Below are 27,954 nucleotides of genomic sequence, written 5' to 3' on the forward strand. Positions count from 1 at the left end.
AGTCAGTTGTTAATTTTTGTGAGAGCCATCCAAAAAGATTTCAGTATTACTGAAGAACTATTAAAAGTATGCTCTTTGCATAACACAACCAAAGGTTTAGATATTTTTAAGGAAGTTAAAAATGCAGTTGAAGAACATGGAGGTTATGAGAAACTATCTTCAGTTGTCACAGACAGTGCTAAAGATCATGTGGCTTTGTTGGACTTTTAAAACAAAAACAAGCTATCCTGCCCACTCTGCATTGCATTATACATCAAGAAGCATTGTGTGCCAAATCAGTAAGTGTGTCAGGCACAATGGCTACTGTTGCCAAGATCACTAATTTGATAAGAGGGGGGAACCGTTCTTTAACTCAGAAAATTTATGTCATTTTTAGAAGAATTGGATTGTGCTTATGGTGATTTGTTATTACACACAGAAGTTAGATGGCTTAGCCGAGGAAAGTGCCTAGTCAGATTTTTTGAACTGCGGAATGAAATACTTTCCTTTTTGAGTGACAATGTTCCACACTCAACAGATCTCCAGGAAGCACTGAAGAATGTTGATTTCTTGAAAAATTTAGCTTTTCTCACAGATATCACCCAACATCTGAATATTTTGAATTTGCAGTTGCAGGGGGAAAAAAATCAGACTGTTTTCAAGATGATGGGTTTCGTTAATGGATTTCGATTAAGTCTGCACTGGAACTAAATGACATCCTCCACTTTCCAAACTGTAAGAAGCTCTCAGGTGAAGAAATGGTTACTTTCGTGCAGTTTGTGGAAAATATTAACCAACTGGCTTCAGAATTCGACAGGAGATTTCAAGATTTTGAAACATTCCGTCCTAGCATGGAACTATTCAACAATGCTTTGAAGTGTAACATTCAGTGTCAGCCAAGAGAATTGCAGCTAGAACTCTGTGAACTCCAGTGTGATCCCTCTGTTAAAATGTCACAGCAACTGGAGTAGAGTTTTGGAAACTACTTTCACATGAACGTTATCCTATCCTTTGATAAGGAATTGGGCCCTGAAACTGTGTTCATTTTTCTCAAGAACGTACATTTGCGAAGCAGTTTTTTCAGCATTGAAGCACATAAAATCAAAGATTAGTAATAGACATTCCGATGACTTGTTATCACATTTTCTTTGTGTGGCAACATCAAAAATAGATGTGGTTTTTAAGTCGTCGGTGGACAGTGTCCAAAAGCCACAGTGCTCTCACTAAGTACTAGAAAAGAAAACAAAAATGATAAGTGTATTTATAAGGTGTCTGTTTTTTAAGAACTTCTTAGAATTATTTTTCTCTATTTAGTCAATTGTAATAGAGTTCATAAGTAAAAGTAAACAGAACATACAAAACATGTTTTTTTAGAATTCTGTAAAATTGTAAAAATTATGTCAGTGCGTGGTTTGGCCCTTGAGTGTACTTTGAAGTTTGAAGTGCTATCTGGCCCCTGAAGTCAACGAAGATGGCCATCACTGCTCTAGAGAATCGACCGATGCGTTATCAGCAATATCCCGATAACAATATAAATTGTATGCAGAAATATAATAAAATTAGTTTATTCCCAATAATGATTCCCATGCTTGTGTATTTGTACAGGAACACACAGGGTTCACTTCTTGTAGGTGTCGAACACTTGGTCCCAGAATGCCATGCGCTCCTTGTACGCGTCCCGGTGGAGACTCAGGTCTGCGTCTATCTGCAGGTAGGTGCGGCTTGTCTTGGTCGCTGGTGTCCACTTCACCGACTCGTGCCTGCTCGGGTCCCTGAGGGAACAGAACAATGGGTGATGGAAACTAGTGACTGTAAGTGGGCGAGTGGCAATAGATGGTAGAGTTCTGACATTACTACAAGTCACTGGTGACTTCTGACCAGCTGATGAGGCAACGCTAAGAGGGGAATGTTTAACTGAGAATTGAATGGCACACAGTAGCCAGCCCCTCTGCAGTCTTTACCATTGCAATCACCATTAATTATGCCCTATTTGTATCTATAAGTATTCCCTCCCTTCCTTACATGCTTTCTTATTGCCAGCACGTAAGCTTTGAAGTAATTCCTGTTTTGTTCTTATTTTGGCCACATGGAAGCACACATTTTACCTACAACAAAAGTTTTTCTCTTGTTCATTTGTTTTTTTTTGGGCATATCCTACAGTCGCTCTACGCGGCATCAGTGTGATGCCAAACCGAACAAGAGCCACACGCTGACCAGGGCTGGTACGCTGGAGCTCAGTCAGGGAGGTTACGTACCCGGACAGAGCGAAGTCCGTCCACATGCCAGTGAAGTGCTGGATGACCTTCATGTCGTCTCCATTCGGACTGTAGTTCTCGTAGCTCGGGTAGAACAAGTACCTTACGTCAGCGCCGTGGGCCGGGCCTGCAAACAGCACGAATCTGTTTTGTTTTGTTTTTGTGGCTGGTACCCGATGTCTGACGAGACGGCGCACATGTTCCGGCTAGGCAGGATGCTGTGGTGACAGTCAACAGAGAGCAAGGCCTGTTCAAAGCTAACTAAAAAGCTTTAAAAAAAAGAGGGGGGGGGGGAAGGTTGTCTGTAAAGTCGGTTTACGGACGATAATTTTACGTGATAACGTCATAAGAAAACATTGATGAAAAATTGCATACTTTATAATTTTCAAATATTATTTACAGTTTCTGCAAATCTAATTTAAATTATTTGTTTAAATATAATCACAAACCAATAAAAAGCCCGCCATAACCTGTTTGATATTATAGAAGATTTTCTCGCACGGTGGCTGGCCGGTTCTTGCATGCTCGGGCGGAACGTGACAATTTTTCGTGCATGCAGCTGGCGTTCATCGATTTATAAGACGTTATCACATAAAAAAATAAATACAGTTAACCTTGACAAACTGCTTGACATTGACAACAATGTACGTACCTTTTATAGTGTAGTTTCCAGCACGGAGTAGCGATGTACCATCATAAGTGAACATGTACATGTAGACAGGCGATGATCCATATTTCAAGTGAAACATAGCACTTCTGTGGACTGCGTAGATCATGAATTTGTCAGACGCAAGCTGCAAACAGAGACAATGTCTTGCCTCAGTATGACGAATTAACAACGTTCACTAGAGTCAGATTTGGTAGTTTTTGGGTAAGAACTCTGGGGACATTATGACCACTATTATAAAGTTAGTCAATTATAAATGCAGGATTGTGCTCTTGTAAAATGTTTAGTCCATCACCGCAGTACAACACATTCTCTTTCCATGAGGGTTAGGTACTTTTCTAATTTACATATTCTGTTTTAATGAAGTAAATAGTTTTACATTCTTTTTTCAGTTCATATATAGAGGATGTAGTACTGGTGCCATTGTGAAATGATTATTTTCAAAAGTCAAGAATATCAATGATGTAACATGTAGTAACTAATTCAAGCTCTGTTTACATTATACTGAAATATGATTTCATATTAAGTGCATTTGGGACAATTGTGGCATTAGAACACATCCTAAACTATTCATAGATTAAGGTTATATTAACTAGACAGTTTCTTGTACATTCACACACATGCTGATTTGCGTGTAAATCCTACTTAGTTTTAAGCAGGCTAAAGAAGAAATATGCACATTTCTTCCAGATAGCAGGCTGGAGTTAGACTGCAGGTATTTTTGTTTCAAATATTTCTACTCACATTTACTAGTTGTGGCAGCATGTCAAAACTAATTGATTTGTTTCCAAAATAGAAGCTCTTAATTTTCGCTGCAATCTCAAGGGATTTTGCTGTCCCCTTTTCAATGTTTAAAAGGTTTGGAATAAACTGTTCGAACTCTTCGTTGTATTTGTCTAGGTCCGCTTGTGTGACATCTGGAAAACAACATTTGTTAGGTACCCACAAAAATCAAAACTTCACCTTTGTTGCACAGATCTTGTTAACATTGCTGTCTTTCTTTATTAAAAGATAATATCAGTGAGCAAAATATTTGGAAATGTTTGATGGGTTTGAAAGGCTGGATTCACTGTACCAGTTTTAAAGGATCATACCAGAAACGGCAAAGTTGTTAGTTTGCAACCAAGTAGTTCAGGACTAGAAGTTTCTTAAAATGCATAAACCTAAGTGCATAATTGCACAAATATGATAATCATTTTCCCACTACAAATGGAACAGAAAATTAGAATACATACAACAAAAATGTAGAAGTTGAGCATATCACAATATTGTTTGTAACATGTGAAAGTCAGCTAAAACAACTTACAAATTGAAATATGTAGGTAATGCGTATACCGTTATTTCTTAATCAGAAATGAACATTTTAAAGAATTTAGAGAATATTGTATCTGTACTTATATTGATCGTATTGTAATCATGATAGTAAAGGTGTGCATTTATTTATTAAAATACTATGTGATCTATTTACACATCTTCCTTCTTTGTTTCAGAACCGGTGCAGATTTTGTAGTGTACAAAGCAAATAGCCACCTTACATGTATCCACAACAGAAAGGAAACCAACATGCCCTTTAACGTATCAATATTTACAAATGATAAATTTTTACAATTGAGTGTGAATTAAGTGCAAGCGATGTGATTGTAATTTCCCATGACCCACACTCAATAAACAGTGATGACAGCCAACCCGTACGACCATATCGTGCTCACACAGCCATACAGCCAATAGGAAATTATTTAATATATATGCAGTAACATTTATAAGTTTTACATTTTTAAAGTACTTCAAATCAAAAACTAAAATGCACACTGAAATAAAATTTTGTGTAGTTAAATAATGTAATTTTTTTGACGTCAACTAGGATGAAAATTACTTTATAAGAGTTATTCCTAATGAGGTATTTTAAGAAGTAAATATCTAGAACACAAAACTTTTCCAGGGGGATATCGGCATATACACCATAACTAGCTGGCCTGTATTCATCCATGTGGGTTAATTGCATGTTTACACCATTTTTCATGTTTCCTTTCAATTTTCAGGATGGTCAGTACATAAACATCACAAATTACTTTTCGTTGTTTTCTTTTGCATCAGATGTAATGATCATGTTATATGCTATTTAGTAAAAATCATGAAAATTTTCATAATTAAAATGATTTTACTTCCTTCTGTCGTACTGCCTTGAAAAAATCAACCTCCGAGTGGATATCAATTTTGTTTTCCCTAACTGTGGGCTGCCTAGCCAGGATTTTTAGTTGGAGATGGTGAAATTAACCCTAACTGCATCTTTTTCACTCACTGAAAGTTAATTTTCTGTATTTTCACTGCTGAGAAATGCATATAACTTTAATAATTTTGTACTGTTTCAAAATATTTTCTCCAAAATACCTGGAACCAGGAATAAATAACATTATTTTAATAAATAAAAAAAAAAATAACAGTGATTGACTTTGAGTTGCAAGCCATCCACTGGGGAATCTAACATACCAAATTTCACGACTCAGCCTTTTTTCTCTCTGTGCTACGCAAACTTCAGACAAACTCTTTTATTAGGTGATCTAGATACGTACACACACACACATACGTATGTAGTTGTGTGTGTTGGTTGGTTTTTGTTTCCAATAAACGTGTAAATGCTAACTATGAGCTCAAACCTGTAAAGCTTCCCTTTGCTTCCTCCGAGTTGAATCCCGTTATGTAGGGAACGGGGTGGACCTTGCCGGCTCGGAACAACTTCTCGGGCACGTCTGGGAGGAACACCTCGCTGCCCTCCTGTGTCTTGGCGTCGACGACCGGGAAGGCGATCAGCGTGGTAGCAGTGGCACCCTGCAGGCACACCAACAGTCGACAGTGATGTAATGCTTCATATCAAAGTACATAGGTATTTTTTTACGTGACAACGTCTAATAAATCGATGAACGCCGGCTGCACGCACGAAAAAGTGTACCGTTACGCACATTGTCCCGTTACACTCATTGTACGCTTGCGCCGCATCTATCTCTCTTCCACTCGATTGGAACAACCACCGATTTGACTTTTTCGAGGCACATTAAACTTGAAACACTCCCATTCGTTTCCTACTTTTCCTATCATCGTCCTATCCTTAACAGAATAACACAGATTGGAAGAAGTTAAATAGCAAACATGTATAAAAGTTATAATTAAAATAATCTCTTCGTTAAAGTAATAAACATATTTGAATTAATGAGTGCAAATAAAAGTAAATGTATCAATTAAATTGTAGATTTCATTTCACTCCTTCTTTGTATCCATACCTAATAGTGATAATTCAATAAAAATGATTCAATTTTATTCATAAAAGTATGAAATCATTTCATCAATGTTTTGTTATGACGTCACGTTAAACTATCGTCCGTAAACCGACCTTACAGACAACCAATTTTTTTTCCATACAAGGTGTCTGTGTTGGTAAACGTCGCTGCACGGAGCAAAGAGCCCACAGTTGAGTATGTACCCTTCACACAGCAAGCTTCTTCTTCCATTGTTCTGAACTGATGTGAAATGTGATGATGGTGGGAAAATAGTTTCAATCGTGGCTCCCTTTTACCTTGTCTGCCCTTTTGGAAAATAAAACCAAGTGTAGTGTAAAGTACATTTAAATTGGACTAATCAGTAGGGCCTGGAATTTTTCGCGATCGCGAATTTTGCGAAAATTCGCGCGAATTTCGCATGAAAACGCGAAAAGTAAGTACATTCGCGAAAACCACAACATTTATATATTACACTGCGAATATATCCCCGAAAAGTACCATTACAGTAGAATCCCGCCGATGCGAGCCCCCTCTGATGCGTCCATTCCGTTTATACGACCGTTTTTTGAGAAAACATGAAAAATTTAAGCAGAGAAAGTCGAAAATTTGAGTAAAATCGGCTGAAAAACAAGTCTGTTACACTTTGTTGGGCTCTATGCGTTCATGTTGATCTTGGCGAGAGCTGTACTGTAAGTAGCCAGGAATACAAAAGACGTCTAAAAATAGATACCACCCCTCTAGACTGGCCACGCGGCAGTGTCTAGACGAGCTCGGCGCCTCCACTATCGCACGAAAAGCCGTCTCAGCTGTCATGTTATCTTACCCGCCCGGCGGCTTGACGTCATACGTGACGTGACGTGACGCGACGCGACGCGACGCTTACCTCTCCCATCCCCTGCTAATTCTTCAAGGCTCATCCCTCCCAGAGCCACAAACCATGTAAAAACAACCCCCCCCCCCCTTTTTTTTTAACAGCTAACATTTCAACACATTCCCTCCCTTATTTCAACCTTCTGCGTGAGAAACTGTCAGCGTGTTTTTTTTTTTCTCTTTTTTTTTTTACGCTGCGAAGCGACGTGGAAAAGATAATTGCTTGAGCTGTCAAAATAAACATCGCTGACGGCAAGGGCGGGAGCGCATCCTGTCGGTCTGTCGCTGTGATTATCTACTCCAAAAACATGTCACAGCATTTCAGGATAGCATTGTTCTTATTTCTTTCATTTATAGCCGAATGTTTTCTACTTGATCCACACAAGGTTAAAGTATCCTTTAACCCAAGTCTTGTGTTTCAGCATAATTACCTTATTTTTACATAAGCCGTGTTCGTGTATGATTTTGATGCTCAAAATTGATCTGGGGTATAGTTCACACTAAGTTTCTTCTCATTTGTGCACTGGGGTTTGTTCAAGTGGCAACCCCGTGTTCCTCCACTCCATTAAATACGAGCATATCAGTATCAGAAACATGGGTTTTATTGTACTGACAATAGCACAGTGATGTGCAAATTTTGCAACTGTAAAGTTTCATGGGATAGAAAAGATTTCATTGACAAACACCTAAAGTCGGCTAAGCATGTGGCATTGGCAGAAGAAAAGAAAAAAAAAAAAAAGGTAGTTGCAAACATCTATAGCAACGTGTCTGTTTTGTGTAACTGTTTTGGATTTAATTGGCTGTTATTATGCATATTAGCCTATTCCTAGTATACATGAATTGTTTATTAAATATGTAAACTATTATATTCAATAACTGCACAATTTAGTCAACATTTAAAATACCGGTAAAATTTACATTGCATAACGAAAATACCGACTTTAAACCACCGCTTTTCTAATTTGAAAGTACCGCTTTTTGCATATTGAAAACACCGAAATTTTCCAGGCCCTACTAATCAGTAATCACTGTGAGAGGTGCATGGTTTTACCAGTATGTCAGGTGCTAAAAGTTGTTTACCAAGTATAGTAACTCAGTGCTTATAGTTACGTCAGTGTAGGAAGTGTGTTCAAAATATGATTACTTTTATTACATTAAAGAGGTTTTCACTGGATATGATCAAATTTAACTATGTATATTTCCCATTGATGATGATGATGCAAATAAAATGGACGGAAGAATACCTCGAGGTAAATCAAGAGACATGACTAATGGGAGTATGCAGACGACATACATAATAGTGTTGAGGAATGGATGAGTTGACAACATGTATGGCTTTAGGAAGATAAGGTTAGTGTACCGTGCAGATCTGGCGGTATGTTTTAAGGTGATCGTGTGTGTGTGGTAGAAAATTCTTGCACGGAGCGTGCAGTCACCTCCTCAGCGCCGACCAGCTTCTGCCCCTTGAGGATGTCTTGCGCGGGCACGGAGCGCAGGAACCTGACCAGCTCGTCTGCGTCCGTGCCGTTGTACCCGAGCGCCGCGCCCAGGCGGAACGCCTCGCCGGTGGCGTTGTAGCCCGGCTTGAAGTTGACCGCCAGCGCGGACCCGCTCTGCGAGACGGCGCGCTTGAACAGACCTGCAACACCCAGAACGAAGCGTGCCGTGCGGTACGCATGTTGGCTTACGGAAACCATCACGGAGGTTGTTCACGTTTAGTAACTCTGGTAATCTCCCACATGAACTGAGTCATGACAGAGGGAGCGTGTGAACCATCACCGATTCGGTCCGGCCTCTTCGCCGCATGAGCGTTACATTTCAGCATGCATGGTCTCAAAGGGTTTCACCTTCGGACATGGGCGAGAGCAGGTGCATGTCGACGCTGATCCCGCCGGCACTCTCCCCGAAGATGGTGACCTCGTCAGGGTCGCCGCCGAAGTGCGCGATGTTCCTCCTGACCCAGCGCAGTGCTGCCACCTGGTCCTTGAGGGCAGCATTGCTGGTCACGTCGGGGTGCTCCATGCTCAGGAACCCTGCGGCAAGCATCGGCATGGCGTCCCGTCACGTGTCCGCACTTCCACCGCTGCTACGGGTTAGACAAGGTCCAATTACTACAAGCTCGGTTACAACATCATTAGGTAGCATCTCTGGACAAAAAAACACAGAGCACAATTCTTGTATGCCATTGCTTCTGTGATGCCTTGCAAAATCATAGTGATTCTAAACATTCAGACTATACCCAGGATCCAGTCAGGTTGCGTTGTCATCCCTGTCTCTACTGTTCCTGCAGTCTTTTTCGATCAGACAGCTTCAACATTAGTTACTTCTTTAAAAGATACGTGTCTTACGAGACTTCAAACAGTACAGAACAACATAATGTACTTGAACGGCACATTTTTTTTACATGTCTTTATTCCAAAAATGTTTCCTCAAACAGCATAGGTACGGGAGCAGGTGTACTAACCGAGAGCGCCCACCCTGTAGTTGAAGGTCACCAAGATGGCAGTGCGGTTCATCAGGTTGTCAGGTCCGAAATTGTCCTTGATTCCAGATCCGATGACGAACGCTCCTCCGTAGATCCACACCAACACCGGCAGCCCGCCGGACGCCGAGTTGTTGGATGCAGTCTGAACACAAGGCTCTCATGAGGGAGTTCTAGTGCTTTAGCGGGCCGGATATGAACCGAATATTGATTTAAGCAGCTTTTAGGCCATGACAAATTTTATAGTTTATTTTTAAATTTTTATCTTCGTTAAAGTGCACAGTTATAAACCTTATTGAAATACATTAAATTAATACATAGTGACTGGTGGCCAAAAATATTTTTCTTTGAAGTTACAGGTGATTAGTATTATTATTTTTTTATTTTATATTATACTGTATATATTATTATATTGTACTCCATTTCAAGGATTTTGAAAATCTCTGCCAGTGTGATCGGTGCGTTAACGAAGGCCAATTTTCAATGTTAAAAATAAAAAAAAATTGTTATGGCATAAATATTTTTGAATCTTATTTGATGTCTATCTGTTTCTAATTTCTCTAAAAATAAAAATAATAATTTAAGAGTTTACAATGTATGTGTGGTATCGTAAGTGCAATAATAATTTTAATCCTATTCTTTTCATCACGGCTACCTCATAAATTTACTACTTGTCTCTAATCTGTAATATTCCAAAACTGAAATGCACAATTGATTTGTGCCTTTTCCTTAGGTAGTGCGCACTTGACATAATGGCCTCTTTTATGGGCATTCTTAAAAATTATAGTACTTGTGATTGAGACACAATTAAGGTATCAATGTACTGCAAAAAAAAAGCCAGATGATGGGAAAAAGAAACATTAAGAAAAATGGAAGTACAACTGATGCAAGTACATTATTTTAATAAAAGTTCAGCAATCCACGTTGCTATTTTGTTTTTGTGGTTTTGAGGTGGTTTGTTTTTAATTAAATGATTTTTTTATTGTCATATGTGAAGTCAGTCATGGTCAGGAAATAGTGGCACAACAACTAATTAAAAGTGAACTTAACAATAAAAATAACAAAACTCCAGTATCTGACTTTTAAATAGTGAAGTGCAAAATCTTTACCCACATAAAACGTTGGACATGCGTGTTTATAAAGTGTTATATAACATGGTTATGCATAGAGTCTTCAGGCGACAAGACTTCAAAGATATTTGTGGACCTGGGACTACATGGGTACCAACTCTGAGTTTATGTAGTCGAGCTAGATGTTGGGACGTAACCTGCGACTTTCGCCTCGGGCGAATGCAGCCACCCAGGACCCTAGGACATCGGCAAATATTAAATATAATCTTTTGAGCTACAAATGTTCCCTTCAGATACTGCCAACTTTTCAAATGGCCCGCACAAGGGACCACTCCCGTTCCACAAAGGAGAGAGCGAGCTTGTTCGAAGCGGGATATTTTGCAAACGGGAAATGTGTTTTGGCGGGTTTCCTCAGAGTACTCCCGTTTCTCCACCCTGGCATTCTGTCAATGACTCCATCCTCATCTCGTTTCCCTTCTGACTGTCCCGATGTCGACGAGACGCTAAGTTAATTCACTAGTTGGTCGAGTCGGGCCCTGGGAGGTTGGGACACTCCAAGCTGTGGGTCCGTCCCGCGTGGCCGCGAACGTGGTTGGCGGGAGGCGTGAGGGACGGACCTGAGGAATGTAGACGTTGAGGTACAGGCAGTCCTCCGACATGTTGGCCTTGGTGATGAAGCTCTTCACGTCTTCCTGGAAGCAGTACGTGCCCTCTTCCAGGGCGTCCCTCACCCCGGTCCACCGCTTCGCCGGCCGTGGCGACTGCAACGAGAGACGCCACCTGCCGAATCCACAGGAACACGGGCGAGACCAGTCGTTGGACGCCGGAGGCAACCGGCCCCAGGGCGCTGGCTCTGTGTCGGTGCAGCTTAGTTCGTTATGTAGTTTGGGAGTGAACCATCACCAGTTCAACCTCCTTGCCACGTAAGCACGATACACTGCTTCGGTCGACACCTCGGAACCATATGTTTGCTCTCTTTTCCAATTGGATTTCCGATCTCAATGGGAACATTTTTAGGAAATTCCGTAAACTTTATTTAATGTGACTAATTTTCCTAAAATGATTGCAAGGGGTGGATTAAACAGGGGTTAAATGACAACAAATTCATAACTCCCTTAATAGGCACACTATTAAATCCATTCAATTGTTTGTAAAACTTATAATTTTTATCTAAAACTTTTGTCTGTAACAAATTTTGATAAAATAAAATATATTATTGCAAAAAGTTGAAAAAACCTGGGGTAGGAAAAATAAAATAACTAAAACTTCCCATCCATGTACACTACTGAGTCCATTCTTATTTTTGTTTAACTTTCTAAATATTGACTAATACTATTGTTTATATAAATTTTTATCTAACAAACCATTACTGTAGAAAGTAAAAAATGATGATTACTATCATTTACTATCAAATCCATTATAATTTATTGTATAAAACCTAAACTTAATCTAAAACATTTGCTGAAACAATTTTTGATGAAATGAATTATTACCATAAAAACAGGGATTGAAATTTTAAAAAATTCAAAATTTCTTAGTACTAAATTTATTCGAATTTTTTCAAACCATCTTAATACTATCTTAAACCTTGGTGCAAAACAAATTTTTATATTACCACAGTATTAGCACAAGAGATATAAATAGTGTTTGAAGGTTAAAACAATTAAAAAATTACCTTATTTGGCATATCATATGTAATTCGTTCTACACTATTTTCGCTGCATGGAAAAAAGAGCAAATATTTAATCAAAAATTTGATAATGTTGGAGAACATATATGTGTTATGTACATTAAAGTTCTCAAAATTTTCCAGAAGTTCATAGACGTTTCCAAAATATTTCCAGAAGAAATAGGTTCTTCGAAATGTACCTACTCCTGTAGGCTGTGCCGAAAGGGATTCTTTTTTTTCATTTGGAGTTATTGCAAAAGAAACAACCACAGTCGATTTCAGTGTAAGATGTTTTTGTTTGATATATTTTAATAGTAATGTGCACAAGGTAAGTGTACTCAGAGAGTCACGTGTCGCTACCTTGAAGCGCAGTTCCCCCACGGGCGGCTGCGCGAACGGCACGGCCTGGAAGCTGAGGTAGGTCCTGTTACAGGCGGACGTGGCCACTTGCCCGCGCAGTAGCCCGTCCTCCGTGCGCACGGTCACCGTGCCGTCCGCTCCCTGTCAACACACACACACACCGTGCATCAGCACACGAGTGCCGTGTCCCGGGCTTGCTCGGCAACGAAGTGGAGAACGGGCCAACTAGGAGCGACACCATTAGTCCTTTATCGGGAAGCCTTTAGTTGCGTCAAGAGTCGTACAGAGCAACTGCAAGAAAGTAATATTCACCGCGATCAAGCGCAGGTCACATGACCCTTGATTATTGCATTGCTTTTCGTCTTTGTGTTGTACAAACGACCGGTGTCCCTCGGTGATCAAAATGTGTTATGTATTCATACTCGCATATTGTAGGTACACAGATGTGTTTTATTTTCAGATTTGTGATGGTAATTGATTAGATGTGATTTGTGTTTTAACCATTTCGTTCGCCGATTGGACAACACACCAAACAAACCTATATATATATATATATATATATATATATATATATATAAAAAAATTTTTTTTTCAAATTCCAATTTATAAATAATATGGAGGTACCAAAAGTAAACTGTAAGTCAGGGTAGAAAACATTAGAAAATGACACATTATATTTATCATCTCTGATGCACTTTGTTTCTTTAACAAAGATTTCTTCTAGACCACCAACTCATTTCTATTGTTCATGGTGTAACCATAAATGCACCACATTTGCCATTTGTGTTGGTAAATTGTTGGTTGTGAATCCTTTCTGATGTATTGTGACACCTGTTTTTTTGAAAATTTTACTGCACTAGCGACAGTTAACACTGATTTATGGACGTACGTTCATAACATTTCATTGAGCTACTCTCATTACTGTATTAGTCTTAACAGATGATCTCAAAAGTTAACTTTACTCTTTCAACATCTGCCATTGTTTATTTATAATCACATCAATTAAATCAGGAAATTGCAATATTGCAATATAGTTTATTGTCAGCTAAACAATCTTTGAAGGCCCGTTGCAAGCCAAAACAGCCCAGCCATGAACCTGGCAACTTGTAGGGGCGCAGATCTGAAGAATTTGCACCGGAAATTCACAAAAAGGGGCCTGAGAGTTCCACGTGGGTTTTAACAGACAGAATTAACTTTTGGAAAGGTTGCTCGTATGTTGTATGCTGCCCATATTTTGGTGGCCTACATGCATACAATAAGCAGAAAACTTTAAACTACGAATAAATTTTTCCATGAAACATAAGTTTTGATATTTACGTTTATCAACCCTGTTTCACGGTCACGATTTTGAAAGTGCAAGCAGTGAGGGGCTGCGTAATTCCAGGGGGGGGGGGGGGGGGCTGTCCCCCATGGCTTCCCCGGGATCCACGCCTACGGCAGTTTGTATTCTTTCAGTGAGCGTGTGACGCGTGTTCGCTAGCCACGAGCTCCACTAAGCGGGCAGGTCTCGCCAAGGAGAAGGATGGGAAGTTGCCAAACCTTACTACATGACCGTGCGACGGACATGAAGAAACGACACACACTCAACTGTTTGTGAGTCTTTATGACCTATGATTTTCTGTTACAAAAATGAATTTACCAATGGCAATCGGTTGAAGTGTATAAAAATTGATGCGCTGCAACGCCATCTTGTGGAGAGTTGCAAAAAAAAATGTATAACATAAAAATCTTCTACATTAAATAAAAAACACTTAGAAGTGCTAACTTTCATGATCTGGCAAATGGTGTTGGTGGAGTTCATCACTCTTGTATTTACCAACATCCATTTATATAAATATATATACATAAACCAATCAGTGGGCTCTATTTGTAATGGGCGTTGCCACCTCAGGAAACGGTAGTTACCTTCAGAGGAAGAGAACTCACGAATGCCGCGTGAAACAGGAAGACCAGGGCTGCCCACATGTCGGGTGCTTGTGAGATGACCGTGGGCTTGCTGAGTTTATATTATCAGTATTATCACTACTTGAAAACTTGACCTGTGTTTCAAACCCTTGAGATAAATAATTAGAGTCATTTGTGCAGGTATTGCACGTTACTTATCAGTAGAAAATAGGTGAGTGCCTTTGTGTGTGTGCGTGTGAATAATCTGAATTTCAAATCCTTATAGTACTTCAAAATAAAGACTATTGTATTGTTGTCATTTCATTGACATTGAGATTTAAGGCAATTGTCGTACAATATAAATGTGTACATGTCCAATTTCAGTAGATTAATGGGCCTGGTATAATTAGTTATATTTTATTCCAACATATGTGCAATGACAAGCAGATAGCAGGATAGTTTCCAATTTTTGCTAAGTTGAAAACAGGTAAATAATAATAATCTTGCAACCACTGCAAAAAAATTATGAAAGTGTACTTTTACAGTTGGGTTTTAGTATACATAACTACTAGTGTGAAATAAAAATTGCCACTGCACTAAAGCATGTTAAAGTGTTTATTAAAAAAAAAAGTTGTAAAATTTCATAAAAAAATTGTTTTAAAAAAATTATCAACTCTTACTATTTAAATTTTATATTTGTATTCAACGATATTATTATGAATGAATTTGAATTTGATTCAAACTAAAAAAAAAACTAATATTCGCAGAGGACATGTATAAACCAGTTGCATCATTTGTTACATTTAATTATCTCATTATTTTATATAGCTCATCATAGCTAATCTTGGCTGTTTTCTGTGAGTCGTTCATATATTATTGGTATTTCTCAGTGACTATCATGAGCTTATAATCTAATGTTCAATGTCATATTTGTATGCCCCAGGACCTGATTAGTGAAAACAACAGTCAATTTTTTTTTTAACACGCTTCACTTGTAAAAAATAATCAACTATGTAATTAACATTTTAAATTAAATTTTTAACCTGCATCTAATTATCATATCGATTTGAAATGTATGTAAACCGGATGACAATACAATAGTTACATTACTATGACCTGGGACCATTACTTCCGAGATATGGACAATAACCATGCATTCTGTTTATCAGTGAGGTCGGGGCAAGGAGGGAAAATTCCCCCATTCTGAAATTAAAAATTGACAGTTACAACATATGCTGTGGGTAGCACGTCAACAAACAACTGACTGCATAAAAAAATTGTAAGCAGAAGCAGCTTGATCGGTGCGAGATGACAGAATATGTCAAACTGAAGAATTCCATGTTAAAGGGAGCGCTGACTACTTGGGATTGCATTTTATGGCAAAGTTTTTATTGTGAAATAGAAGCAAATGGTGGGGAGTTTACATGCAACAGGCTATGGGCCCATGGTTTATCTTCAGAACTTGCTTTGCACCAAAGGGTCGAGGATTTATTTCATATGTAATAACTTTTGGACTTTTTTTTTTTTGTATTTTTATTTCTGAATGAAATGCCATGTAACAGTGGATTATAATTTTTGAAAATAAATGGTGCCTCCCAATGCAACTAGCTCAGAAAAAGTTTTTCACTCACATCCCGAACTACCTTATGTTTGTCCATGTATATTTGTCGTGCCTACCACCCAAGTCTAACGACTGTCGGTGGGCATGTCACAATTTTAAATAAATAAATAAAAAATATGTATTTGGGTACACGATATTGCAAGACACTACTCTTAGTTGATAATTTGGACATAATTGATACACGATATTACACAACACTACTCTTGATTAATTATTATTGTCTCTTCCTAAGGCAGTCCGTAAGAAAAGGGGGAGGGGGGGAGTTCGTTGGTTGTCCTGGAGTCGGCCAGGTCCGTAAAGTGACGGACCTTGAGGCGGCCCTGTGGCCGTGGCCTTAAGGCAGGAATTACGACGGCCGGGTTAAGCCATGCACCGTAAAAACCAACCCGGGGTCGCGTGGGGAATTGACGTTATCCCACGGAACGAACACACGAACACATCCACCCCGGGCCGCGAGCTGATCTAGACTGCGGGGGGGGGGGGGGGGACAGTCCCGCCACGCGCCAAACCACGAGTGAAGAAAAGAAATTACTGTTATTCTGTTTTTAATTTAAAACTTACTTGTAAATTGTAATTAATTACATGACCCTTGTTTGAATATTAATGCTGACATTAGATGTATTATGAAATATTGATTAAAGCTTTAGTTTAAGAAATTTAACAAATATTATTTAAAAGGATGAGTCAACTTAAAGACTACTGGCTAGTTGGTAAAAACCACTAGTTAACATTATGTTTGTGGGTTTGTTCAGGATATTGCTTCAGCACCTTGTTTCTTAAATTAAGGCTCTAGGCCGCGATGAGAATTAAGGGTGTTCATTAAACACTGTGCCCAGAGGGGGCTAACACTCGTGCTCTACGACGCACATTTCTTATCACGTGTTAATCTAAGGGGATGGCTTGATAAGCTTACTCCGTGAATTATCATCAGTTATTAATTTGCATCAGGTGCAGTTCTGTGACAAAATTTATACACTGGGAGTACTTGGCGTATCTACTCCGCGTCTGACCCGGGTTGAGTTTGCGAGGGGTGCGTTCCACCAGCGAGAGCCAATACTGGCGGGTCGAGGCCGGGCTTAATGGCCTCCGGTCGGTACAATGTCAACATGAGTAGACTGAAACAATGGACAGAGGAAAATGGGATGTCACTGAATGTTGAAAAGATGAAGTCTGTTAGATTCACTAGAAAGAGGGGGAAAAAACGAAGGAAGTGTATAGCTGGAAGGGGCAGGTGATAAACGAGAGCGACGATTGTGGGTACCTGGGGGTGACACTGCAAATTAACCTGGGGTGGGAAAGTCATATTCAGCGGGTGGTAAGTAAAGGGAGGATGGTGCTGGGGTTGCTTGGCAGGACTCTACTGGGAGCAGGGAGGATCGTACAAGAGAAGGTATACTCCAAATTGGTCAGACCAGTGATAATCTGGGACCGCTGACTAGTGACTGAGATAAGGTAGTTGGAGAATGTGGCACATAGAGTGGCGAGGTGTGTGATGGGTATGCATAGTCCAACAGAAATTGTTAATGAGTTAGGGTGAGAAGCATTACAGGGGAGGAGAAGGTTGGAATGGTAAGAAAATGAGCTGTTGGTAGGTGGGAACTAGGGTACACACTGGCCGAGAGATCACGGGTGAAAGATCTAGAGGGAATGGAGGCGAATGGAAAGTGGTAGACTCTTTTTCCTTGGGAGGACAGGGAGAGATTGTAATGGTCTGGAGGAAGGAATGCTCTGGGTGAGAGAGGCAAGGGATCTTTGGAGATGACTAATTTTTGGTAAGGGGGGGAGTGAGTGAAAGGGGAGTACACCTTGCCAGCTGAAATCCGAATTGCGAGCATAACATATCAGTCAATTAATTTTAGTGGTCTTCTTATTAGTATTTAACTGTTGATAATCAAACTAATGATACATTACTCTTTTTAAATGTTCATGGAGATTTTGGATGTTATTTGCAATGCAATGCCGTCGTCCGGGTTCTCATGTTCGAGGTCCGGCGTGGTTCCTAGCGGGAAGGCTGGTTTTTTACTGAAAATGTGTCCGGAAGGGCGCCAGGCTAGCTCTGTGGCTAACCACGAGTTGGGTCATTGGGTGCGAATGCCCCTGCGTGGTCCGCTAGGACCGGCGGCGGTGGTCGTGGTGGGAGGGATCCCTGGCTATTGCTACGTTACTGGCCCTACACAGCATAGCACGCTGATTCCTGACTGGATTAGGGAAGTTCACAAAATAACATACACGGGTTCGGTTTTGAACTGTCATATACACATTGCGCACGGAGTGTGCGGAGTGGATGTTTAATTGACGAACAGTTACACTTGCAGTTACAGTTACACGATGCACATTTAATTTCCCTACAAAAATTACACTAAATTGACACTGGGTGCTCTGATGCGCCGTCACTAATATTAAAATTCTCATACCAGTCGAGGTTGAGAGGGAGGTCGATTGGAGGCGGTGAACTGCCCCGCTTAAAGTTTAGTGCGGGGAGGCTGGGATAGGCCCTACACCGTAGAAGGACCGGGTGCACACGGGGAGTTAATTACGAAAAGGGTTTGATGAGTGACTATAATTACCAGTAGTGAATTTTGGTGGACAAAGTTTGAGGACTCCCCTGGGACGCACGTCCACCCCGGTCCGCGAGTCTCTCGGTACTGGCGTTGCCGTTTGCCCTTGGCGCGAGGGGAGGCCTCAGCGTCCTGTAGCGCCAGTTTCTAAAGTTCTATTATTCGGAAATTATTAAATTAATAAGAGATTGAAAGTGGCTCTAAATTCACAAATTAAATAATAAAAATTAACCTAATACACAGATACTTTTTAGGAATTGGATTACACAAGTTTGCATTAATTTAGTTTGAATAATGTAAGTCACACTGGGACTGTTCGTCACTTGTTCACTACTCTAGTGGCGAGTTATGCACAAAAATTGGGGAGGTCATAATTATGTCACACAATACTTTATTTAATTTAGGCCGAAGGCCGCAAGCGGAGCACTCACAAAATGTATTAATATAAATTCACACGTGAGTGACCCGGGCACTCCTACGTCGCCCTTCCCTTGGACGGGGTTTTTAATTAAAAGTGATGTTATCATTAAATTATGTTTAATTTATAATGCACAGGGATCGCGGTGGCTGGTTAACTAGGGCATGGTCTTTAATTCTACCTTTTGTTCCGGTGCTCGCTTGACTCGGGTGGGCCATGGCTAGGGGTGCGTTCCGTTAGTGGGGTCGGATACTGGCGGTTGCAGGTCAGGCTTTAGGGTGGCCTTCGGTCGGACAATGTCAGCACTCAGGAGTGTCTAGGGATTTTAAATAACAATACTCATGAATTTCTAAATTGCTAGTCATCTCACATAATATGTAAATAGAAAAATGTTTTTTTAACTCACTAAAAAAATCTTAATTTTTTATTTTGTAAAGTTCTTCCTGTTGTTAATTATTCATTTAAGATAGTGAGTTTTTCTTGTATTATTGTTATATTTATTATAACCAATTCTAATTATTTTTTAGTATGATTACTACTTTTTTCTTTTTGCATTTGTTGCACCATGTTGTGTATATAAACAAAGTTACGCAGTTGAGCGCACATGTATATAGCTTCGACACACAATGTTTTTTAGAATCTTGAAGAGGCACATCTGATTTAGTTGTTGTTGAGTGTGTATATTTTATTTATTGTCTTCTGTTGGCACGTTGAAGTTTCTGCAATAGAATAGAGCTATCACGTTTACTATTTTCGTCGGAAAACATTCTTAACCTACAAATTAATTTAATTTGAGATTTGGCGGCTCCTACATAAAGGAGAATTATTCTTTGATTGCCATTATGCGTTATTTCAATTCAGAAAAGTTATATCAACTGCAGAAAAATCTGAGTCAAGTTCGTAACATATGTATTCTTGCCCATGTCGATCATGGAAAGACAACTTTGGCAGACTCGTTAGTAGCCACAAATGGTGTTATATCGCCAAAAATGGCCGGGAAACTACGGTACATGGATAGTAGGAAAGATGAACAAGAACGAGGAATAACCATGAAGAGTAGTTCAATTGCATTGATGCACAGCCGAGAGGAACAGGACTATTTAATTAATATGATTGACTCGCCGGGGCACGTCGACTTTTCCTCGGAGGTTTCAACTGCTGTAAGACTTTGTGATGGTGCGATTGTTGTGGTGGATGTAGTAGAGGGTGTTTGCCCACAAACTAAAGTAGCATTAAGACAAGCATGGCTGGAAAATATACAGCCGGTTTTGGTTCTTAACAAGATAGATCGCTTGATACTAGAATTGAAACTGTCTCCTATCGATGCGTACGTTCACCTTGCTCAGGTGCTAGAACAGATCAACGCAGTCATGGGAGAGCTGTTCATGACTGAAGTGATGGGAAAAACTGAAGCTGCCACAACAAAAACATCAACTGCAAGTGTAAATGGTGAAAATAATGTATATGACTGGAGTACAGGCCTAGAAGATGAAGACGATTCTAACCTTTATTTTGCACCTGAGCGTGGTAACGTAATATTTGCAAGTGCAATTGATGGTTGGGGGTTTCGGGTCGAAGATTTTGCCAAAATTTTTGCAGTTAAGTTAGGCGTAAGTGAATCTGTTTTAAAAAAGACGTTGTGGGGTGACTTTTATTTGCAATCAAAGACTAAAAGAATCTTGAAAGGTGCTACAGGGAAGGCTAAAAAACCATTATTTGTGCAGTTTGTTTTAGAAAATTTGTGGGATGTGTACGAAACCATTGTAGTAAGGAAAGACAAAGTTAAACTACTAAAAATTGTTGCGAGTTTGAATATAACACTGACTGCACGAGACCTGAGGCACACAGATGGGAAAGTTCAGTTACAAGCAGTGTGTTCCCAGTGGTTGCCTCTAGCCAAAAATGTGTTGGACATGGTTTGCACACAGCTGCCGTCCCCAAACCAGCTGACAAAGGAAAGAGCAGAGAAACTCATGTGCTCAGCAGCTTTGAGGTTCGACAGTCTGCCCAGCGAGTCGCAGGCACTGAGGTCAGCTTTTGTGGAGTGTTCCTGCTCGGATGAAGCACCTCTCATCGTGTTCATTTCCAAGATGATTCCAGTGGAGCGCAAATTATTGCCAGAAAACCGACCTCAGCCGTTGACCGAGGAAGTCATCAAGGAGCGTAGAGAGGCTGCCAGGCGCAGGCATGCTGAGAAGCTAGAACAACCTCTCACAATGACAGACGCTCCAGCTCCAGAAGTGAATGGAGTTACTGCAAAACAAACAGAGTCCAATGTAAATTCCAAAGAGAAAATTTTGGCAGAAGATAACGAAAATGTTTTCATAGCATTTGCTCGAGTGTTCAGTGGTACCATCAAGAAGGGACAGGATTTGTACGTGTTGGGCCCAAAACATAATCCTCAGGTAGCTTTGGAACGATTGCAAGCCGGTTTTGAAATCGACGAGAAAGCGACCTTGAAAGATTTAACCGCAGGGCATTACATCACAAGAACTACAATTTCTCATTTGTACTTGCTGATGGGCAGAGACTTGGAGCTGTTGGAAGAGGTTCCGGCGGGGAACATCGTTGGTATCGGTGGGCTGGAGGATCACGTGCTGAAGACCGCGACGTTATCGTCGAACGTTGCGTGCCCACCCTTCACGGAACTCATGCTGATGGCAGTGCCGATCCTGCGGGTGTCCGTGGAGCCGGTGCACCCCGCGGACATGCCGGCCCTGAAGCTGGGGCTCCGCCTGCTGAACCAGGCGGACGCCTGCGTGCAGGTGGTCCTCCAGGAGACGGGAGAGCTGGTTCTCGTCACCGCCGGCGAGGTGCACTTGCAGCGGTGCCTCGACGACCTGAGGGAGAGGTACGCCAAGGTCGACATCAACGTGTCCGAGCCCATCGTGCCCTTCAGGGAGACCGTGGTGCCCCCACCCACCGTTGACATGGTCAACGAAGCCATCCAGGATCAAGCTTCGTCCAAGAAAACCGACTGTGGCGACGAAGACGACGGTAGTGTATCGGAACACGGGGTGGTATCGGTGTGGACTTCCAACAGGCAGTCCGTCATCAGGATTCGTGCTGCTCCTTTACCGGCGGCAGTCACAACCATTTTGGAGAAAAACAGCTCTCTTCTTAAAGTCGTGGACAAGTATTGCAGAACAAAGAGTGTTGAAACTGAACATTCGGGTGATTCAGAAACGTCTAAAGAGAGCATCAGCCTGACCGACCGGACGTTACAGGCCATCGAGGAGATGAAGACGGAGCTGGCCGCAGCGTTCGAGGAGGGCGGCGCGGAATGGGAGGGTGCCCTGGACCAGATGTGGAGCGTGGGGCCGAGGCGCTGCGGTCCGAACGTCCTGCTGAACCGAGTGGCGGGGTACGGGCGGCCGCCCATGTGGGAGCCGGTGCGCGCGGTGGAGAGCGCGCTGTACCAGTACGACAGCAGCTTCGTGAACGGCTTCCAGCTGGCGGCGCTGGCGGGCCCGCTGTGCGAGGAGCCCATGATGGGCGTGTGCTTCGTGGTGGAGGGCTGGACGCTGGCGCAGGGGGGCGCGGAGGAGGGCCAGCAGCCGTTCGGGCCGCTGTCGGGGCAGATCATGTCGGCGGTGAAGGAGGGGTGTCGCCGGGCCTTCCAGGCTCAGCCGCAGCGCCTGATGCTGGCCATGTACAGCTGCCACGTGCAGGTGAACGCGGACGTGCTGGGACGCATGTACGCCGTGCTGGGGCGGCGGCACGGGCGCGTGCTGCACGGCGACGCGCTCGAGGGCTCGGCCAGCTTCGGCGTGACGGCCGTGCTGCCGGTGGCGGAGAGCTTCTCGTTCGCCCCGGAGATGCTGAAGCAGACCTCGGGGCTGGCCAGCCCGCAGCTGGTGTTCAGCCACTGGGAGGTGCTGGACGTGGACCCCTTCTGGGCCCCCACCACCGAGGAGGAGTACCTGCACTTCGGGGAGAAGGCGGACAGCGGCAACCGCGCGCGCCGCTACGTGGAGGCGGTGCGTCGCAGGAAGGGGCTCAGCGTGGAGGCCAAGATCGTGGAGTTCGCGGAGAAGCAGCGGACGCTCTCCAGGAAGAAGTGAGGTCCACACGCCATCGTACGCCTGGTCCATTTGCAACTTAATACCCCTTCCGTGAACATTTTTTTTATGATACAGTAATTTGCGTTTCAGCATAATCAAAAAAAAAATTAATTTTAAATATTTATTTTGATATTTTACATTTATTGCAAAAGCAAGATTTATCCTCTGGGTGTTTGAGCTTGAACATTAAAATGGCTGATTAATTGATTGCTAATACTTTTCAAGAAGTCTAATTCCAAAAAAATTATGTAATCTGGAGTCACCCTCCTAATTTAACTTTGTATTAGTGATGGGCAAAATGGATAAATGTGTCACACTTTCTTATTATATAGTGTTTCTTCAATTCTTGAGTTGGAAAATCCATTTACATTTCTTCCACCATTTTATTGTTTGCTGGATACTGGACTATTTGATTAGGTAATGAAAATACATGTGAAATAATTTGAAATATCTGTAAATGATTTAAAAGAGAGACTTTTTTTTTTCCAATATTTTTAATGTTTATGAAATTAAATAATGCAATAAAAAATGTAGTTATCTAGTCTATCAACAATCAAAATACAAACATAATAAATAAATAAAATCATAATAGGTAGCCTTTCAAAGAAATATGGTGTGAAGAGTATTCACAAGACTATTTATTTCATGCCTGACTCAAAATTTTACTCTGCAGAAACTCTTATCCCAACAACCTAATTATGTAAATTTTGCTCACCAATTTATGCATGAATTCTCGGTTGAATATTATATTTATTGACTTTTGAAGATATAAATTATTGCTAGCACACTTTTTAATAGGTTGCTAAAGCCTAATCAATTTTCCCAAATTTTAAAACAGTTAAAGTTGTAAAAAGGTTATTGCAAAATACTTTTAACATTTGGAATACACACATTTGGAAAACCATTTATTTCTGGTATTTCAAAGGAACCACCATGCAGATCGAATTGAATAATGACACAAACTTCTTTAAGAGAGAAGTTACCTAGATCTTATTTTTGTCGGTTGTTTTTCTAGCTATTTTTATCATACTATTTCTTTTAAGTGTAGGAAAGTAAGTGCGTGTATTTACGGCAAGAACAATAATGAACTGGCTTCTAGACTTAAAAAAAATTTAGAATAAAAAAAAATCATATATCAAGCATTTTGTTTTCATTGAGATGTTCTTCAAACTTTGTTTCTCAGATTTTGAGTGTGTCATTTGACTTCTCTCCTGTGAATTAGTGTAATAACTTATTCAACTCAATTAGTTTTGCCCATCACTCATTACTTAAGTTTGAATGTGGCATGACGACTGATTCTGAAGGTGGTATTGGAAAGGGTTCCAGGAGACAGGAGACAGAAAGGAGTTTACGTAGCGATTGAGGCTACGTCTCCTTGCCACGGGGCTGATCCCCAGTTGCAAGAATTTCGAGGTTTCAAGTAAAGCCACATGTTTGAATCCAGCAAAAATTTGGCAAATTATATAGTGTGCGATTGACCAACTTGGCCAAAAATGTTTTTATTTTAAATTTTGTTTAATGCATTTTCTGCTACATACTGTATGGTTTCTGGGCTTGTTTGATAAACTACTGTGTGGGAGTTTTTAGTAGCAATGTGTTAGTTTTCTATTCATAAAACTGCTGTGAATCATTTCTAAGAAAAATTATATATATATTTTTTTATAATTTTGAAATTTTTAAAGTTATACATCTCCCATCTGAGTACATTGTACTGATTTATGAGTAATGGAAATCAGTTGTTTTAATATAATATTTTTTATACCTATGTAGGGAGAAGATTTTAGAGTGTATTTTGTTAAAAATGAAATACCGTCTTTGTTGGTGTCATTAAACCATTTAACATCAAAATGCAGTTCATTGTGAAATAAAATACACTGTAAAATATTTTTTTCCTCGCATTACTAAAGTGTTGCTCTTTTGCATTACAAATTTAATAATAAACATTTTGAAATCTTGTTGGTTGAATATTGCAGCTCTTTAATTAATTAACATTTATAAAAATAAAACCAGTAACACTAAAATTTTATATTTTAAATAATGAAATTTTGCTTAAAACTATTAACCCGTCATTGGGTGCTGCCTCTTCCCCTCTTCTAGCCGAGGCTAAAAATTTCATTGGCCAACACTTGAATAGGTTGCGACGAATATTGGATTGTTGCGGAAATAGTAGAACATAAATGTAATGTGTTAAAATATGAAGGCAGAAATATGAATTTCTACTATATAAATGTCCTTTGCACTTAACTCTGTGTTGAGTCTTGGCTGTTGAATGTTGAATGGATTGAGTCTTGGCTGTTGAATGCAGTTGTCCCAACCTTTGGGAACATTAACATTTGGATGTCACCTGCCGAGGGAAAAAAAAATTTTTTAGTCGCACTGCAGGATTGTGTAGGAAACATTTTACAGTAAGCAAATGAGTGTTTCCATTTGCTGTGTTCAGCTCTTTAACACATTTTTATTAGTAATTTTGCAATTTTTTCTGGAGTAAGTTTATATGATGACATGCTGTAGTAAAATTGGTAGCCTATGTAAACTGTACTTATAATTATTACATGTCAAAATAAATCTGTCAACGTTTTCTCTGTATTAAATTTTGGCAATTCCATGCAATTTTTTAGACGTAAACATACGTGACTAAAAATGTTTTGCACCATCCCGTAATCTTGTATGTTTCATACGTCTGATTTTAAGATTTTCTGACTTTGTTTTGTTCAGTAAAGGGCATATGTGCTTCTGATTTTTTTTGTCATTGTTTGACATGCTTGCTCAGAAATCCGCTGGTGCAACACTTATTGTGAGTGGTATATGTATATTGGTTACTTCTTGGTGGAAAGAAAATTTGGGTAGCAGGCATTGATTTGCTCCGTTAAATATGACTGATTAAAATTGCATTGTGTTTGTGATGGATTTGATTGTGAACCACAGTTTATTTCTTAATAGCTATGCACTTGGGGAATGTTCAGTGTGACATATGCTACAAGAAAACAGCTCAAACTAGTAACCTGGCATCACTTTGTACTATCACTATCAGTAAAAACATATTTTCTCTTACTTCTGTTCATGTAGGCCTATTTATAGTGTATCAGTGAAATGAACTTTTACCTCTGTAAGTGCAGTAGGGATTTTTCTTTGTTATTGAATTCGAAGTATCCTTTGAAACCAACAATGGTGATTTCAAGTGTCCTTTGTAAGATATAGTGTTGTTTTTTATGGAGTTGGTAATATTTTGTTAATAAAATGTGTATTTATTATAAATGTTTGATTTCTTTATTACACACGTCCTCACATGTTTTATAACTAGAGACAAGATTATATGGCGACTTGCAATAAAAACCAAAATATCACTGAAAAGTGTCAGTATACAGTGTAACGCCAAAATGTAAGTTAATACACAAATAAAGCACCGAAACGCAAGTATCTTGAAGTTATTCAGCATTTTCAATTAAAAAAAAACTAAAATCACTACAATTCATCCTTCAAAATATATAATTAGATGAATGTAATTTATTCAGCATGAAGGTTTACCAAAAGGCATCTACTAAGTAGATTGGAAAAATTTATGTTACTCCTTTTTGATCTTTCAATTATTATTAGCAACTCAATTTTACATTATGATGATGGTACTTTTTCGAAAAGTACTTCCATTTTATTTTTGTTGTTCCAAGTACATCTGTCCCAGACATGTGTATTACAAATTATACTGTAAAAGTGCAACATCAAAATGACACTTTCGGTGAAATAAGCATGATAAAACATGTCATATTTGTTCAATAACATGCTATCTTTACGAATAAACACAATCCATAAACACAACTAAATTGGCCTTGGAAAAAAATAATAAAATCTTGTCTTTAGTTATAACGATAGCACAGCACAAGCATATTTGGCCCAGTTACAGTTCTGTTCATCATCCTAGGATAGGTGCGAGTTGTGGCTGTGCAAGACAGATGAAATGTCTGTGTATTCCTGAGCACTTTCATGTTGGTCCCGCTGTGCAATGGCAGGCAGCTGCCACCAGCCTGCGGAGTAAGGGTACTTGCCTACGAAGAGCCTGCGTTGTTGGGACCGTACGGTGAGAGTCTTCAAGCAGGCTTTCTTCATTCTGCAATTCTGTCGCGTTCACAGTTTTGTTTTTTCTCCAGGTGAATTACAGCATTGGCCACCAGATTTGCATTACTGCCCTTCCGGAATTTTCGGTTTGCTCCGAGTTTATTGTTTATGTTTAGTACAGGATTACATTTTAGATATGGTACGCCTGTTAAAACTGTAGTGAGTACCGTGTTTTCTCGCATAATCGTCACACTTTTATTCTAAAATCAAGTTTGAAAAGTAGGGGTGAGACAATTATGCTGGGAAAAAAATTTTTGTTAGGTAAAGTTATTCATAAAAAAAAAGTTCATGGAAAGTACGTTTATTTAAAAAAAAAAAAAAAAAAAAAGGTGGAGTATACAACAGCACACCAAACAATTTATACTAATAATTCATTAAACAAAAACCTTTCTTCAACTTTAAACAGAAAAACCAAAACTCTAACGCGAACGCAAGCCACTTGAATCTGACGTGAACTAATGTGTCGTAGTACACACTTGCCACGAAAGAATGCAAGCTATCAAATGTAGTTAACTCGGCATATAATAGCGCGCGTTGCATCCAATCGGCGAGATATCGATATTAGACTACGTGCGCGCGCTCTATACAGGAAGCAACATAACCAAACATGAATGATGCCAACTAGCGCTGGCTACATTTTTATAAGCGGTATGCCGCGGTACCGCAGACAATCAG

General features: G+C 40.1%; 2 protein-coding genes across 2 annotated transcripts; one reads left to right on the forward strand and one right to left on the reverse strand.

Annotated features, from left to right (window-relative positions):
* Positions 1-1,528: 1,528 nt before the first annotated feature.
* LOC134534267 (juvenile hormone esterase-like) lies at positions 1,529-14,606 on the reverse strand. Its single transcript, XM_063372565.1, has 11 exons — positions 14,530-14,606; positions 12,625-12,765; positions 11,213-11,356; positions 9,508-9,670; positions 8,891-9,076; positions 8,480-8,682; positions 5,556-5,727; positions 3,646-3,818; positions 2,887-3,028; positions 2,235-2,361; positions 1,529-1,751 (listed from the first exon to the last, which is right to left on the reverse strand). Exons 1-11 carry the CDS (start codon positions 14,587-14,589, stop codon positions 1,598-1,600), a joined length of 1,665 nt encoding a protein of 554 aa, XP_063228635.1. The 5' UTR covers positions 14,590-14,606; the 3' UTR covers positions 1,529-1,597.
* Positions 14,607-19,685: 5,079 nt separating this feature from the next.
* On the forward strand, positions 19,686-26,424 carry LOC134534268 (elongation factor-like GTPase 1). The gene has a single exon (XM_063372566.1). It carries the CDS (start codon positions 19,948-19,950, stop codon positions 23,167-23,169), a length of 3,222 nt encoding a protein of 1,073 aa, XP_063228636.1. The 5' UTR covers positions 19,686-19,947; the 3' UTR covers positions 23,170-26,424.
* Positions 26,425-27,954: the final 1,530 nt, after the last annotated feature.

The sequence above is a fragment of the Bacillus rossius genome, chromosome 7, assembly GCF_032445375.1.
Source record: "Bacillus rossius redtenbacheri isolate Brsri chromosome 7, Brsri_v3, whole genome shotgun sequence".
Classification (NCBI taxonomy): domain Eukaryota; kingdom Metazoa; phylum Arthropoda; class Insecta; order Phasmatodea; family Bacillidae; genus Bacillus; species Bacillus rossius.